Below are 17,442 nucleotides of genomic sequence, written 5' to 3' on the forward strand. Positions count from 1 at the left end.
TTATGTTGGTCGAAACATTCATTGCGAGGGTATTTTCATGACGCTCACTAGAATAAATAATGCCTGTAACTATGTATAGTACAATATAGGGGTGTAAACATGTGTAATGTAAGTGGGAAAGTATAACTGGAGTGAATAAATAAAGTAGAAGATGAAACACAAGTGTTTGAAATTGTGCTTGTTACGTGAATATGCGCTAGGATTTCGCTAAATGCCCTCATAATGAATGTAAATAATTAAAAACATTTACAGTGGTGAAGGAAAGGTTCTATGTAAAGGGAAAATAATAGGAAAGTAATAAAACGATTGGGTATGTTGAAATACGAGTCATAGCGAGTGTGCTTAGTAAGCCGATGTGTGCTAAACTTATGCTGCATATCATCATAATGAATGAAAACATCTGAAAACATTTACAAACAGTAAAAATTGGTAAAATGTCATTGAAACAGAAGTATACAAGTAGAAAAAATGATATGTTGACTGATACAAGAAACTTAGCATATAGCATGTTACGACTCGGACCTAACTCGCTATGCTTGCACGATGGTACAATGCTTATTTTTCATATACATATGTGTCTGAAATCCATTATATTGCTAGTCTTATTGTTTATTAGTTCAAATTCAATAAATATAGAGGTGTTGTGTGTTGTTTCTCCCAATATTCCCTACCATAGAAAACGTGAGCACCTCACATGGCAATGATAGAATACGATATCTGGCGAGGGGGACCTCACCTGTTCCGACCACTTATAGACCACGGTAAGCCCTTTCTTGGTGATTTTCCTTCGTTTCTCAACCAAAGCGGAAGTTTTAGCCAAAAAAAAATTTTTCCAAAATAGCTCGGGACTGGGGGATGTCGGAGGAGCGGAAAACCTTAGGACGTGATGGGTTAAAATTGTCATATTTCCATCTTGAATGGTGAATTGTAAAAATATATGAGTACTAAATTATGATAACAGTTAGAAAGAAGGGCCATGGGAATAACTGTGGAGCCATAGTATTGTCTTGCCTCTATTAGATTACTAGAGATAAACTGCAAAATGATGAAAATCTGGACCAGGTTAAGGTAAAAGATTATAGTTGTTTTCCAATAATTTCACCTCTTCACTAGGTTCAGTAGATAGCCTTTGCTGCCTTTTATTATGCCACTGTTTGCTCATAGTGCTCGTGATGTTGCACTTACAGCTTTGTTTTCCTGCCTGAATTTCATCCTGCATAGAGATTTAAATGTGGGTACAAATATACTTTTTGATACTTATTTTCGATGACACTCGTGATTTGGACATTACTTTTGACTATAGAATTCATTTCAAGCAACGTTTACCCCACAGTATTGTTGATTTAGGATATATAACAAGCATTACTAGAGATTCGCTGCATTTTAACCCTGAAATCGTTGTGCAAAAGCTTGTGCATTTCATAGTTTTTCTTATGGCTACAGCCTCAACTCAAGTATATTGTGGTTTCCTTTCACGTAATTGAAGATACACACATTAACAACACTTACATAATGATTTTTTTATGTTAACCCGCGGCGTACCGTCGACGTTCTTTAACGTCCACACGTTTTGTCACTGCCAATCCCGTCGACGTTCTTTAACGTCCACACGTTTTGTCACTGCCAATCCCGTCGACGTTCTTTAACGTCCACACGTTTTGTCACTGCCAATCCCGTCAATGTACATAAACGCGAAAAAATTGCAAGGTCCCTAATTTGCACAATTTTCAACTTTCGCGAGTCATTTTTGGTACGTATAAACGTGACACCTTCCTCAACAAGATGCCAGGCAGGGACAATGCCTTACCCAGCATGACCTCCTCCCCCCCCCGCATGCCATTATCTCAGCAATTCACCTGTTATCAGTGACCTGGCCAGTATAGCCATGTCATGCCCCACGGTACGAAATTCAGGGCCAGAGTGATTCCCCAATCAGTGACAATGTGGAGGACAAACTTTACATAGCATTAGAGGAAGAAACAGTTAGAAATGATGATCAGGTAATGTGGCAAAAAAAGGTCAGGTATTAGTGAGTGAAACAATGCTTGTAATGCCTATATTACTGCTTGAAAACCAATATACTCTTATACTACATATAAATTCGTACCAAGTAAATAAATAAATACCGTTTATGAGTGGTGTGAAATAGTTATCCTCCCATAGAACTCGTTTTCTTTGGTGCCAGCCTGATAGAAAACCCAGTAAGGTAAGGAGGTACTCCTACCTGTAATGAGTATTTTAAACCTCAGGTGAGCGATTTCTTAATGAATTTTCGATGTTTCTCACCAAAAGCGAAGGTTCGAGCAAAAAAAAAATTTTTCCTAAAATGGTAGGGATTGGGGGGAGTCAGTGGTGGAAAAGTGGTTGGGATGGGGCGGGTTAACCTAAATACCATTCTTTCTGTTTTTTTATTATTATTAATATTAATGAATGGAGGAAGGAAAAACAAAGGAAATAAAAAAAAAATCCATGTGCCTAAAGGCATCCTCCTTTCATAAAATATTTATAATAAATGGATTTGAATTGAAGTGGATTAAATGTTTGTGGGAAACAACTCCCAGGAAGTGAATTCCAGAGAGTAGTAGTTCTGGGGATAAATGAATTTTCATAAGCAGAGGTTCTGCATTGCGGGGGAGAGTGTGTGAATTCATGGGCGCTCTCAGCTGCCCGAGTATTTGGGGAGAAAATGTGAAGGGGAGGCACAATTGAAGTTAGTTCGTCAGAGCACTTACGGTAAAAATATCGATAGAATAATGCTGAAGAAGTAACATCTCTATGTACTGATAAAGGAGGAAGGTCCTGCGTAATGGCAGGATTATTGATTAATCTAGAGGCTTTATTTTGAATTTTGTCCAACTGCCTCAATGCAACCGCTCCACATCCATTCCACAGTGGTGAACAGTATTCGATCTGAGAACGCACATGACTTTTGTATATTGTGGCCATCTGCTCGTCAGTGAAGAACTCACGAACTCTGGACATAAGTCCCAATTTTTTGGAGGCATTTTTAGCAAGGGATTTAACATAAGATGTCCAACTTAGGTTGGGGTTTAGAGTAACACCTAGGATATCAATTGTAGTGGATATGGGAACATTGACATCATTTTAAATTATGTGAGAGTGTGAGGGATTTTTTCTTTTGGAGAAATCAATGTATTTAGTTTTCTGAGCATTAAATGAGACCAGATTTGTTTGTCCCCACTGATTAATTTTAGAAAGGTCCTGGTTAAGAGAAAATTGCTGTTTTTTTGGGAATATATAATATCAAATTGTGTAAAGGAGGTACTAAATGTGAAATAACTATGAAGGGTCGAGTCATCAGCATAAGAGTGTATTGGGTTGTGAGTGACAGATAGGTCATTTACATGAATGAGAAAGAGGGTTGGTGCCAAAACTGATCCTTGAGGTACGCCAGCATTTACGAAATGAAACTGAGAATAAATTCCATCTACCATGACCCATATTTTTCCATTATGAAGGTAAGAAGAAATTAGAGGAACCAGTGATGCAAGGCCATAGTGTGACATCTTAGACAATAAGGCCCGGTGCCATATTCTGTCGAATGCTTTTGATATATCTTGTGTTATTGTGTGTGTTTCACCGTGTTGGTCTATTGTTTTATTAATCTGATGGGTAAGAAGGTAAAGAATGTCTACAGCTGAACGTTCTCATCTGAATCCATATTGTCGATCATTGAATAATTTATTAATTTCTATATGCTTGACTATGTGTTTGTTAATTAGTGTCTCAAACACTTTACCGAGAATGGAAGTTATTGCAATTGGTCTATAGTTTGATGGATCTGAAGTTGCCCCCTTTTTAGGAACAGGATGGATGTTTGCTTCTTTCCAAGAGGCTGGAAAACTTGAGGTACAGATGCATAAGCGGAAAAATTTTCCTTATTGAAGGAATTTCATCTAGACCAGTAGCTTTGTCTGCTGAGAGATTCTGTAATACAGCTTGTACGTATCTGGTGTGAATCATGAAAGGAAGTATTTGAAGGGAATCAAAATCAAGTGCAGGAATATTGTGATTTTCTGTACTTAGGGTTGAGTTTGGTGAAGAAATGTCAACAAGAAGTTTGGCTTTTCCACGTGGGTCACTTACTAGATTGGGGGACTGTAAAGGTGGAATGGAAGAGGTGTTAGTGAAGTTAGTTTTGAATGAATTAAGCATTGACTAGAATATTTTGTTATCATTTGGGTTGTTTAGTAGTTTGTTAGCCTGTCTATGTAGAAAGTTTGATTTAGATAGATTGATAATAGTTTTGGCATGGTTTCTGATATTTCTATAATAGTTAAAGGCTTCTTTGTTTTGGTCCTTGTATAAGAGTGATAGGCTATTGTTTTATGTTCTGTTACTCTAGCACAATTGTGGTCAAACCATTTAGAAGAATTACATCTTTTTCTGTAAGTATGATGGGGAATGAATGTTTCCATGCCAACTTTAATGAAATCCTGTTTGTGGCCCAATGTGGAATTTGCATCTTGGGAGAAAAAGGAGGTCCAAGGAACATCCATGAAAAAATTATGGAGTCCCTCTCAGTCGGCCCTGTCATAGTGCCATTTAGTCACCATGACAGGTTCAAAGCAGGAGGGTGTGGTAGGTGTTAAACTGGTGGCTTAAATCAGGCAATGATCCGAGGATCCGAGGGGGGACTCCACTTCGACATTATAATTATCTGAATTGGTTGATAGAAACAAGTCCGATAGGTGGGGATTTTGATCGGGGTTGTCTGGTACACGGGTGGGTTGACTGACTAACTGGGTGAGATTAAATGAGTCTGCAAATAGCTCACATTCAAGACCAGAGTCATCAGTTCTGGCTGAGTAAGTGAGCCATTCAACAATATAGACATTAAAATCACCCAGAATAGTAATTTCTGATGCAGTATTAATGTTAAGGATACTTAGCTGTGAAGACAGAGTCGAATAAATTTGGCTCTGGAGGGGCATTAGGGGAACGATAAACACAACAGAAATACATAATTTTACCCTAAGAATTTAATTTTTATATGGAATAATCGAAATATGGACAATTAAATTTAGTAATCTCCTCCAGGGCAATTTCGGATTTAGCAAGGCAACATACGCCTCCTTTGGGTCTGAAATTTTGAATCAAGATATAACCAGGAAAATTAAATCTAGCTAAATCTGAGGTAGAGCTAACTTGTGTCTCTGTCAAAAATAGCAGATCAGGGGATGCAAACTGGAGGAAATTTTGAACAGAGTTGATGTCGGAGTGAAGTCCTCCAATATTGCAAAAGAAAATTTTACTGCACTGTCGAGCAGATTTAGGGCGCCACAACTCTGGAAGTGGCATAGTCATTTCATGATGACCGGGAGGACGCTGTGCAGACGACCCAGCCCTGCCAGTGGTGGTCACCCGAGAAACCACCGCACTAATTCCCAGTATAGCAGCAGCCATGGTTCTTTTTATGGGGGGGGAGAGCTAGGATGAGTTGTGGAATGTGTATGATATGTAATGACAAGATTGGTGTTTTATGGAGAGAGGATAGCTGGTTTAAGGTGATGTGATATAATGTGGATGTGTGTGTTGTGTAAAGAGGGCAGCCTGATGCCCTCTGATGTTTGAGGCAGAAAGATGTGTAATCAGCTACCAAGTCCTAGGAGAGAAAATGGAATCCAGGCTATTCCCTGAGTCTCCCGTTACCTTGGCGGTAGAGCTTCCCTGGGCGGGGCTGCCTACCCCTCTTACTCACAATAAAGGAAATATGACTAGGCCAATTTCTGAGGGAAAGGTACTGAGAATCGGGTCACCACTTCTTTGGGCGTTTCTACAGTACATCTTGATATGTGACACATGGACTGAGGAGAGTGTGAATATACCTACCGAATAACATGGGACAGATGAGTGGTACAGGGAGCACACAAAGTTCTAAGGAAAAAAGAATGTAAAAAGTGTATAAAATTTAAAAAGGTTGCTACTGCAATGTCTGTGTTAGAGACATCAAAATGAATAATAAAACACTTACTTGGAAAACTTATCAGAGTATAACATAAATGCTGAATGTATTGTTAATCCTTTTTCAGAAGACCAGAAGGCTACAGACAGTGGCTGTGTCTTTGATGAGGTGTAAGGCAGGACCACGTATGCATCACCCCTGAAACATTCCATAAACAGGTAAATCCTATCAGAGTACCATGAAAAAATTGGAATGAGAAATGTAAAGTCTAGAGAGAACTGTTATACACTGGGGAAAAAAAAAAAAAGAATGGTGATGTACTAAAATATTGACTTCATGAAGGAATCGTTGTTATATAATTTCAGCAAAAAAATGATCTGAACCCCATGATGCATAAAATTATCATGGTTAATTCTGAACAATTTAACCCACCCATACCGACCAATTAATTACCAAACCTACACCCAAAATCCGACAAATTTTTTACTTTTTTTTTTTTTTTTTTTTTGCTCCAATGTCCGTTTTTGGTGAGAAACAATGGAAAATCACCAATAAAGTGCTCACCTGAGGTTAGAAATGGTCTAGACAGGTGACCCTCTGAGCACCTGATATTGTCTTCTCTGTAGCCGTGCTGCTACTGTGGCGTTTTCTATGGTAAGGGTAACTATTGGAAACCACTCAAAATATGTAGATATTTATTAATTTTGTACAAATTTACATGTTGTACAAGAATTTATTGGTTTCACACAAATATATAGGTGATATAAGCGTTGTTTCATTCACAAACACATGAAAATTGCCAAATTCTTGCACAGTTGACTCACTATGACTGTTGTTTCAACTTACATTATACTTTTCCACTAACAGTATACCAGTTTCCACCTTATATAACTTATCACATATTTACAGGCCTTACTATTGTAGTGAGCATCATATTATTGAATATTTACAGGCCTTACTATTATAGTGAGCCTAATATTAGTTGAAGCACATAGTATATGAGAGAGGGGTGTGTGAGTTGGGAGCAGGGCAGTGAAATGGCAGGGGATAGGGCTACTTGGAGGCGATTTGTTTGTGGCCACCCCGAACGGGATTGAGGCGTCTGGCAATAGATAGATAGATAGACATAGTAATGTACTAAAATGTACTAAGGTGTGGTAGAGAAAGGTGTCCTGTGTATATGAACGAAAAATCATACGCGAAATTTGAAAAATGTACAAACGACGGACATTGCAATAGCTAAACGTGCATCATACATCGTTGGGACTGAGTGTGAAAAAAAAGTTGCGACGTACATTATACGTCATGGGTATGGGACAGGTAAATCAATTCAAGTATGACCTGTTTGAACACAGGCTTTAACAATGTTAATTACCTCAGTGGTACAACAATGATTTTAATACTATAGTTAACCCATTGTGTCCAGGTGACATGTATACATGATGCCCCAGGGATATCCGGGTGACACATATATATGATCTAGTGTTTCACAGCATTGTTTGAATATTCTGCGGGTTATTTTCACCACATGCAACCACTGGCAACCCCCCTGTATGCATCTGGGTCATGCTTCAGTTACCTGCCTACCTCCATAATGGATAGACCTACACAAAAAGCTGTCCCTGTGTCCGGATCCTTGGCTGAGCTCCTGCAGCCACCGACTTCAACACCAATGAAGTCCAAAGGCCAGAAAAGAAAAGGCCTTAGTGACAGTATGATAAAGAGAGAACTAGAGGTGACATTAATGCCAATTGTGATTGGAGAAAGTGACTCTTCCTCTCAGGAAAACGACCACCATAATGAGTGCCGATATTTATGCGTCGTGTGAGGAAGGAGGAGGAGTGAGTCCTCCACTGTGCAGCCATCATTTCCCCCTGTACATTCATCTGTTATTACCAATGATGGGAATGGTTCAGAGGGTATTGACGATCCTGGAGAGGGGGATATTGGCACAGATGAGGAGATGGAAGAAAAGGTAGGGAGTGGAGAAAGTGAGGATGTGGAGGTGGGAGGGAGGAGGAACCCCCACTGCCTTGTGCCACCACTCTGTCTGCATGAGTAATGGCAGCAGAAAGTTTGTTTTATGATGAAATGAGTGCTTCAGTTTTTATTGCAAGTTTTCGTGTGTGTATGTTTGTTATGATGAAAAGGTAAAAATCACAGGCAAAAATTTGTTATGCTGGAAATTATAGTGGAGTGGAGCAAGGGAGGAGCGAGGGAGGAGGGAGGAGGAATCCCACCGCTCTGTCTACTTTCATGAATAATGGAAGCAGAATGTTTGTTTCATGATGAAGTCATTGCTATACTATTTACTGAAAGTTTTTGTGTGTGTACATTTATTATGATAAAGCAGAACAGATCACAGGAAAAAAAACTTCTGTTATAGTAGAAAATACAGTATTTTCAATTACGGACAGTATGTGACTATTTTGTTCACTATTTATTTTTTTAGGTTTTATGTAATAGTACTAGTAGTAGTAGTAGCAGTGGCAGTAGTAGTAATAGTTCACTATATTTTTTTTTAAGTTTTATGTAGTAGTAGTAGTAGTAGTAGTAGTAGTAATTGTAGTAGTAGTAGTAGTAGTAATTGTAGTAGTAGTAGTAGTTGTTGTTGTAGTAGCAGTAGTAGTTGTAGTGGTGGTAGCTGTAATAGTAGTAGCTGTAGTAGTGATAGTTGTAGTAGTAATACAGTAGTAGTAGCAGAAGTAGTAGTATTTGTAGTAACTGTTGTAATACCCAGACTTCTAGTGGCATAGCCGTGCTAAAATCGAGCGACAATGCAAGCCAAAAATACGTACGTGTGTGTGTGTGTGTGTGTGTGTGTGTGTGTAAGGTGGTGGTAGTAAAGCGGTGGTGAGGCGAGCAAGCACCCGTGTCTGTACCTGAGGCAGCCTGCCTCAAGGTCTTTGCTATGGTTACTAGAATCAAAGCAGCTCTCCCTCCACATTTTGAAAAACGTACTGTACATGGAAATGGTGCTTGTGGTGGACTGCGGTCTTCTGGAAGTTTTATCATTGTGGAGGACTAGTATAAGCCTTAACTGTGTCACCACACATCTGTCATGCTTACAGATACGGGCAAAACAACAACAACAACAACAAAATTACCCCTTTTCCCCACTCACTGTCTCTGACTTCATGCCCTTCACGGTCAATCTGGGGCCTTTAGCTTGAAATCGAAGGATTGGTGAGTATTATGACACTTTGATGAGTTTGGGAGAGTGTGTAAGAAATGGAATCTAAAGGTGAACGTATGGAAGAGTAAAGTATGGTCTCTGAGAGAAGTGAAGTCAGTGAATGTACAGTGAAGATGGATGAGGAAGAAATGGAAAATGTGAGTGCTTGGGTAGTGTGATGAGTAAGGATGGAAGTTTAGAGGGTGAAGTGCTTGAAAGGGTACAATAAGAAAGAAAGGTTGCTGGTTCCTTTAAAGCAGTAATAAACAGGGAAGTGAGATGGAAGTGAAAAAGTTACTACATGACAGTATTGTGATACCAACTCTAACATATGGAAGTGAAGCTTGGACCTTGTTGAAGGGACAGAAGTCAAGAGAGAGCAGTGGAAATGAGCTATTTGAGAGGAGCCACTGGAGCCACATAGGGAGACTGACTGACAAATGAGGATGTGAAGGAGCATTGTGGTGTGGATGTGGATGTGATAGGAAGCGTTAGGAGAAACATATTGAGGTGGTTTGGCTATGTGGAGAGGATGGAGAGCGAAAGATTGACAAGGATAATGCATATGAGTGAGGTGGAGGGGGGGAGAGGGAGGGGGAGGGCAAGGATGAGATGGAGGGAAGGAGAGGTATATGAAAGAGAGGGTGTGAGCTGGGAGCAGGGCAGTGAGATGGCAGTGGACAGGGCAACATGGAGGCGTTTTGTTTGTGGCCATCCCTTACAGGATTAAGGCGACTGGCAATAGATAGGTAGATAGTTTTTTTTTATTTCTGGTTAAGTATTAGCTGAGATATGAAGGTTGAAAAATAAACGATTTTCTCAGGAATGTCCAGCTGGGAGAAGGGTTGGCGGGAATATATGCCGGTTGTGACGTGTTAAACAATAAGACTTTTCCAAATGGTTTCGTGTTTCAAGACTTCTCAAAACTTTCTTGCATTTATGCAGATGTGTATGGCTGATAAACCAATGCATTAATCCAGACCTCAACTTTATAGGTAGTAATGAAAGTACATTTTTAAAGAAAAATTATAATCTGTAAATAGTACCCCGAGTACTTTTCCGGACTAGTGTGTTGAAATTTCGCTATAGTCCAGTTACGGTTATTGATGGCCTTTAGGATAATTCATGAAAAAATTGGGGTAATCTAAACCAAGTAAGGTGATTGAAATGAAATCCAGTCATTTTCTGGCTCTTGAAAGCGGAGGTTGAGGGAGATGAGTAATATCCTTGTATTCTTAGGTGAAACAACACATTATACCTACAGCAGTAGTGAAGACTTTGTGTCTAGGGAGTAGTGGAGACGTTCGAATTAAGTGTTTGCTGGAAATATGAATGAAAGTTTGGATGAGTGGAACTTACCAGCCGAGTGGAAGAAAGCTTCATTGTGTCCTCATATGAATGTAAAGGTGGTCGATGTTACTGCAAAAGTGATCGCGGTAAAAATGTGTTGAGAGTATAGGAAATGTTAATGGGAGGATTATCACAGGGAGAGAAAGGGGCATATCAAATGTTTTCGTGAGTGACGAACTTGGAACGTCTGGAATGATAGGGGATGTGTGGATCAGATATCTGCATTACGACACACTTCAGAATTCCTCAGCAAAACACTAAGGTGTTTATTCGATTTTTGGATCTAATAAAGGAAATAGAAAGGTATCATGGAAGGGTTAGCATATGTATGGCATTGAAGATAACTGCAGCATGCTATTAAAGAGTGATTATGATGGCAGTTAAATCTGTATATCATCATTCATCATCATCATCATCCGGACCTCCTTACCCACCCTAGGGCAGTGAAGAGTAACAATGTCCTGACAGCCCAAGTTTGCCAAATCCAATGGGCCATGCTTCCATTCACTCATCATTCAAGCTCACGGAATCCTGGCTCTCTCTGATACGCCAAAAAACTTTCATCAGATTCTGTAGCTTCACATAAACGTATCCGACAGAGTCAGTTTGAATGCTGTCACGTTAAAGAGGGGTACCATATCCATGACCATGCACTTTTCCCACAACATTCATCCAGCCAGCACAGTCTCTTGTCAGTCCCCTAACCTCACCAACTTCCATACCTCTTTCTCACACACTTATCCACCATATCCCTCCACCTTCTCCTTGGCCTACCTCGCCTCCTCCCTCCTTCAAATTCGCTCAGATATATATATATATATATATATATATATATATATATATATACTGTATATATATATATCACACTCATCCACCATATCCCTCCACCTTCTCCTTGGCCTACCTCGCTTCCTCCCTCCTTCAAATTCGCTCATATATATATATATATATATATATATATATATATATATATATATATATATATATATATATATATATATATATATATATCAGCAGCAGCAGCAGCCATTATAAGTCCACTGCTGAACAAAGGCCTCCCCCAACCTTCTCCACGAATTCCTTGGCTGAGCCAATCTTTGCCACGTTTTCCCTGCAAATTTCTCTATCTCATCTCTCCACCTCCTGTCTGCCCTCTCATCCAAGTTGATCTTTTCCTGTCTCTTAACCCGCCCCGTCCCGTCGACGTATGGGTACATTGCAACGATTTGCATTTGCCAGTCCCGGCGACGTACTGGTACATCGTGCAATTGCAAAGTGCATAATTTCGACAATTTTCAAATTTCGTGCTTGATTTGCGGTACGTATCCTCACATGACCTTCCCCTACCTGCCACCAGGCGGGGACACTTGGCGACCCCTCGCAACCCGCGCTAACCTGCCACTCGTCCACTCACCTGGTAGCAATGGCCCTACTCAGACATGGCAAAGAGAGGTCTTTCAGAGGGCGAAATTCAAGCCGCCCTGGACGCCTTTACAGGCGACAGTGATTCCCCACTGGACGATGAGGTTCTGGATAAAGATTATGTGCAGCTAGAGGAGGAAGAAACCACCAGAAGTGATGAAGATGTCCCGTCTCCCAAGAAGCGGCAGTACGTGACTTACCGTGCTGCTGGAGAGGGGCAGCCGGCCAAGAAACCACGTGGAACATCCTATGCCCATCCCCAACGTGATTTGGAACCAGATTTCGATGACGAGGATGAGGACGAGGACGGAGTCGTGGGACGTGCTGCCACGTGGTATGGACGTGAGGTAATCACTCATCGCGGCCCAGAGCGCACACCACGTCGGACGAGCGAGTATGAGCCTAGTATTTTGTTTGGGGAGTTAAGAAGTGCCGTGGAGGGAGTGGGGAGTGAAAGGGAAAGTGCAGGGAGGATTAGGGAAAGTGAGAGTGACGTGAGTGAGTCATTGCTCTCCCTAGATAGTGTGAGGCGGCATAGTGTATCACGTGGGCGAGTGCGGGTGTGTTCAGTATCACGTGGGGTTGTGATGGAGGGGGAAGGTGGGGAGGAACCACTCCCAAGCACGTCTTATGCTCCCCAGTATCCCCTAACATGTGGTCGAGCTACGGTGCGTGAGAAAGCACGTGGTGTTGTCATGGAGGGGGAAGGTGGGGAGGAACCACTCCCCAGCACGTCTTATGCTCCCCAATATTCCCCTATTTCATCCCCACAGCCCCCTAATGTTCCTCAAGGCCGTAAGGGTAAGGGAAAGGGAAAGGGTAAAGGCAGAGGGAAGAGGAGTGACAGTGGGGAAGCCCTCCGCACTCCTTCTCCCCCACCTCCCCCACCAGGATCTCCTCCCCACCCAGACTAAGGCGGTGATGGGGATGATGGGGACGAGGGATTTGTGGGATGGAATTGAGAGGATGGGAGTGATTTTTCTCCCCTCATTCACCCCTTCATTGAGCAGGGGCGCTCTGGCTACATTGCTCCCGGAATTCACCGTAATTCCACCAGGTGGGATTTTTTCCACCTGTTTTTTAGTGAGGCATTCGTAAGCACCCAGCACCTTGAGAGTGAAAGATTGGGAACAAGGAGTAGGCATTTTATCATATATGATTACCCTGTCTCCCTTTCAGAAATGTTCCAATTTTTTGCCCTGGTCCTTTTGATGGGTATTATACGAAAGAACAGAATTCCTGCTTACTGGACGAGGGACCCTGTTATGTTTACCCCAATATTTGGGCAAGTGATGAGCCGTAATCGGTTTCAACAAATTCTAAGTCGCCTCCATTTCTATGATGCTTATGATCCTGCAAATGCGAACGACACTGATAAAATGAGGCGAATTAGGTTGGTCTGTGATCACCTGAGGCAAACCTTTCGTTTGTCATTCTATCCCTATAGAGACCTTGTCATAGACGAGAGTCTCGTGTTGTGGAGAGGTAATATTTCATTTAGGCAGTATATACCCAGCAAAAGGCACCGTTTTGGGTTCAAGATCTTTGTTATGTGCGACTGTAGGACTGGATATGTGCAAGACATAGTCTTGTACACCGGTGTACAGACAGACATAATAGAAGATCGAAGTATTGGACTGTCGGGAGCAGTGGTAAAGACGATGATAGAAGACTACCTTCATTGTGGTCACGTCCTCTACCTGGACAACTGGTACACTAGCCCTCTTCTCGCTCGTTATCTTCACACGCATGAAACGGGAGTCTGTGGAACCATGAAGGTGAACCGGCATCACATGGCCAAGGTAGGGCAGAAACTTGCAAGGAATGAGGTTGTCTTCTTCAAAGCCAACAACATCCTTGCAACTGTGTGGAACCACAATAGAGAATAAGCCTCTTGTCAACGGTTCACCGCCCCTTGATGCACCGTACTGATTCCGTAGATTACCGTAGCGAGAACAGGCGTCACATTTGGAAACCTGAGTGTGTCATGGACTATAACATAAACATGTGCCTGGTGGACCAGTCAGACTCCATGATATCGACGGTAGAGTGTGCCAGGACCACGATGAAATGGTATAAGAAACTGTTCTTTCACTTGCTAGACATCACTGCTCTGAATTGCCACCACCTTCATGCCATGACAACAGGAGTTCAGGAAACCTTTGAAGGGTTTGTGAGGGAGCTCACAAGAGAGATGTTTGCACTTTATGCTGTAGAAAGGCCCCAACATCGCACCCGCACTGCCCCTATTGCCCAAACTCCCCTGAGAATATCCGGCCGCCATTTCCCCACTCCTATCCCTCCCCAGCCAAACAGACCTAGGTCCCAACGCAGGTGTCACGTGTGTAGCAATTACCGGGTGAGACTCAAGACACAGAGGAAGGACACCCGCTATGAGTGCGTGGAGTGTGACGTGGGTCTTTGTATTCACCCATGTTTCAGCGAATATCACACGTTGATGCAATTCTGATATGGTGTGAATGCGACAGGACGCTGAAACTATGAAGTAAATGCGACAGACAGACGCTCAGTGAAATTATCAGTCATGTTGATCTGAAAATATTAGTATAAAGTGCATACGGGTATAACATAAGTGCAAAAATTGTATGTAAGTGTATAAATATGCTGTAACTGGAAACATACATAGCGAGGGTTTTTTTTATGCGATATTCTGTCGCTCAGTGCAATAAATACGGCCCGTAATTATGTAATTATTATTATTGGAAATGCTAACGGGTATAATATAAGTTCAAATTATTGTAAGTGCTGAAATATATTCTAAGTCAAAATATTCATAGCGTGTGTATAGAGATGCGATATCCTGACGCTCAGTTGAATGAATAAGGCCCGTAATAATGAAAATAGAAGTCAACAAGTGGGAAAGTGTGTAATATATGTGAAGAATTAGTATATAAGTGTTTGAGTATTATGTTGGTCGAAACATTCATGGCTAGGGTATTTTCATGTGATATTCTGACGCTCACTTGAATAAATAATGCCAGTAAGTATGTACAGTGCAGTATAGGGGTGTAAACGTGTGTAATGTAAGTGGGAAAGTATAATTGGAGTGAATAAATAAAGTAGAAGATGAAACACGAGTGTTTGAGATTGTGGTTGCTACGTGAATATGCGCTAGCATATCGCTAAATGCCCTCGTAATGAATGTAAATAATTGAAAACATTTACAGTGGTGGAGGAAAGGTTCTATGTAAAGGGAAAAATAATAGGAAAGTGATAAAACAATTGGGTATGTTGAAATACGAGTCATAGCGAGTGCGCTTACTAAGCTGATGTGCACTAAACTTATGCTGCATGTCATCATAATGAATGAAAACATCTGAAAACATTTACAAACAGTAGAAATTGGTAAAATGTCATTGAAACAGAAGTATACAAGTAGAAAAAATGATATGTTGACTGATACAAGAAACTTAGCATATAGCATGTTACGACTCGGACCTTACTCGCTATGCTCGCGCGATGGTAGCCTACAATGCTTATTTTTCATATATATGTGTCTGAAATCCATTATATTGTTACTGTTATTGTTTATTAGTTCTAATTCAATAAATATAGAGGTGTTGTGTATTGTTTCTCCCAGTATTCCCTACCATAGAAAACGTGAGCGCCTGACACGTCAATGAAAGAATATGATACCTGGTGCGGGGGACCTCACCTGTTCCGACCACTTATAGACCACGGTAAACCCTTTCTTGGTGATTTTCCTTCGTTTCTCAACCAAAGCGGAAGTTTTAGCCAAAAAAAATTTTTTCCAAAAAGGCTCGGGACTGTGGGATGTCGGAGGTGCGGAAAACCTCGGGATGTGACGGGTTAAAGATATTCTCAACATTGACCTTTCCATATACCTTTTTCACCATTCTATTGTTATCCATTCTCTCAGCATGACCATACCATCTCAGTACACTCTTTTCGATTCTGGTGTCCACAGACTTCCTCACTCCACACCTTTCACGAATCACATTATTTCGTAAACTATTCACCTCTCTGTACTCCACATACATTCCTCAGCAGTCCCAACTTCACTGCTCTCACTTTTGACTTTTCATTTTCATGCCCCTCCCTCCCCATAGTCTCACATCCTTATGTTAAAGGTAGCACTAACACTACTTCACGCAAGCCTCATGCAGCTGCAACACTCAAACCTCTGTTTCTTATCAAGGCCATTGCACTAGCTACTTTTTTTCCTTGTGTCACTCTACTTTCCACTTCCTTTGCACATTTTCCTCTTTTCTCTATCACTGTACCCAGGTATTTGAACTCTCCCACCAATTCCAGTCTATCTCCATTCACTATAACATCGCACTCGGAGTTACCTTCTCTCTCAGTAACCATCATTTTACTCTTTTCTACATTTACTCTTAAGGCACGGCACTCTCAGACATCAGCAAAACTCTGCACTAGTCTAACAAGTTCTTGTCCAGTATTGCAAGTAGTACTGCATCATCAGCATACAACAAATTTGAGATATTTCATTCATCACCACTCATTACCAACGCCATCCCCATCTCCATTACTTGTGTCTTTACTTCTCTCATCACCCCATCCATAAAAATATATTGAACAACCATGGGGACATCATACAACCTTATCGCACGCGCACATCGATCGTGAACTATTCACTTAGATGCCCATTAACCCTTACACATGCTTCACTACCATCATAAAAACTCTTGATGGCATGTAGCAGCTAACCATCTACACTGCACATGCGCAAACCTTTCAAAATCCTTCTCTGTCTACTTTGTTGTATGCTTTTTCCAGATCTATGCATGCCATAAACACCTTACAGTCCTTCTCAGAAGCCTTCTCTACTATCTGTGTCATTGCAAGTATTTGATCCACACATCCTCTGCCACTTCTGAAGCTACCCTGTTCATCACTCACTAAGACTTCTGATATCTCTCTTATATTCTGTATAATATTTCTTCCATATACCTTCCCCACCACACTCAGTAAACTTATGCCAAGATAATTCTTGCACTTACTTTGCTCCCCTTTATTTTTGTACAGGGGTACAATCACAGCATTTTTCCACACCGCTGGCACAGTTTCACTCATCCATGCCTTCTTACATATCTCCAACAAGCACTTTATTCCGCTGTCTCCACTACTCTTAATCATCTTTTCATACACTTCAACAACCTCAGCTGCTTTCCCATTTTTCAACCATTTCACAGTGCTCATCACCTGTGCGAGTGTCACGTCTCCTGGCACTGCATTCCTTCTCTGTACACCCCCAAAACCAATTATGTTTACAGTGCCTCTGCTCTCTCTATTCCCATTCATCAGGCTTTCAAAATATTCCTTCTGTCTTGTCCTTACATCATCCCCATGGGTTAATAATCTACCACCTACATCCTTCACACTTTCACATTTCTTTCTGCTTTCACTTCTACATTTCCGCACCTCTTTGCAGAATAACTTCCTATTTTCACAGTAGGTTGCATTCATTTCTCTTCCTAGATCATCATATACCTCCTTCTTTTTCCTGTTTGCTAGTCTCTTTATGTGCTTCTTGCTCTCAATAAATCCATTTCCTATTTCAGTC

At 41.1% G+C, this 17,442-nt stretch overlaps 1 protein-coding gene across 1 annotated transcript in view; it reads right to left on the minus strand.

Moving 5' to 3' along the window:
• Positions 1–17,442, minus strand: part of LOC145402667 (uncharacterized) — a 98,079-nt gene that overhangs the window by 60,856 nt on the left and 19,781 nt on the right. The window contains exon 7 of the mRNA XM_080274649.1: positions 5,996–6,124. Within this exon, the coding sequence (XP_080130775.1) occupies positions 5,996–6,124 (129 nt within the window). The remainder of the gene's footprint in view (positions 1–5,995; positions 6,125–17,442) is intronic.

This window comes from Coenobita brevimanus, chromosome 58, assembly GCF_032717465.1.
Source record: "Coenobita brevimanus isolate Jiangsu-jjx chromosome 58, ASM3271746v2, whole genome shotgun sequence".
Lineage (NCBI taxonomy): Eukaryota > Metazoa > Arthropoda > Malacostraca > Decapoda > Coenobitidae > Coenobita > Coenobita brevimanus.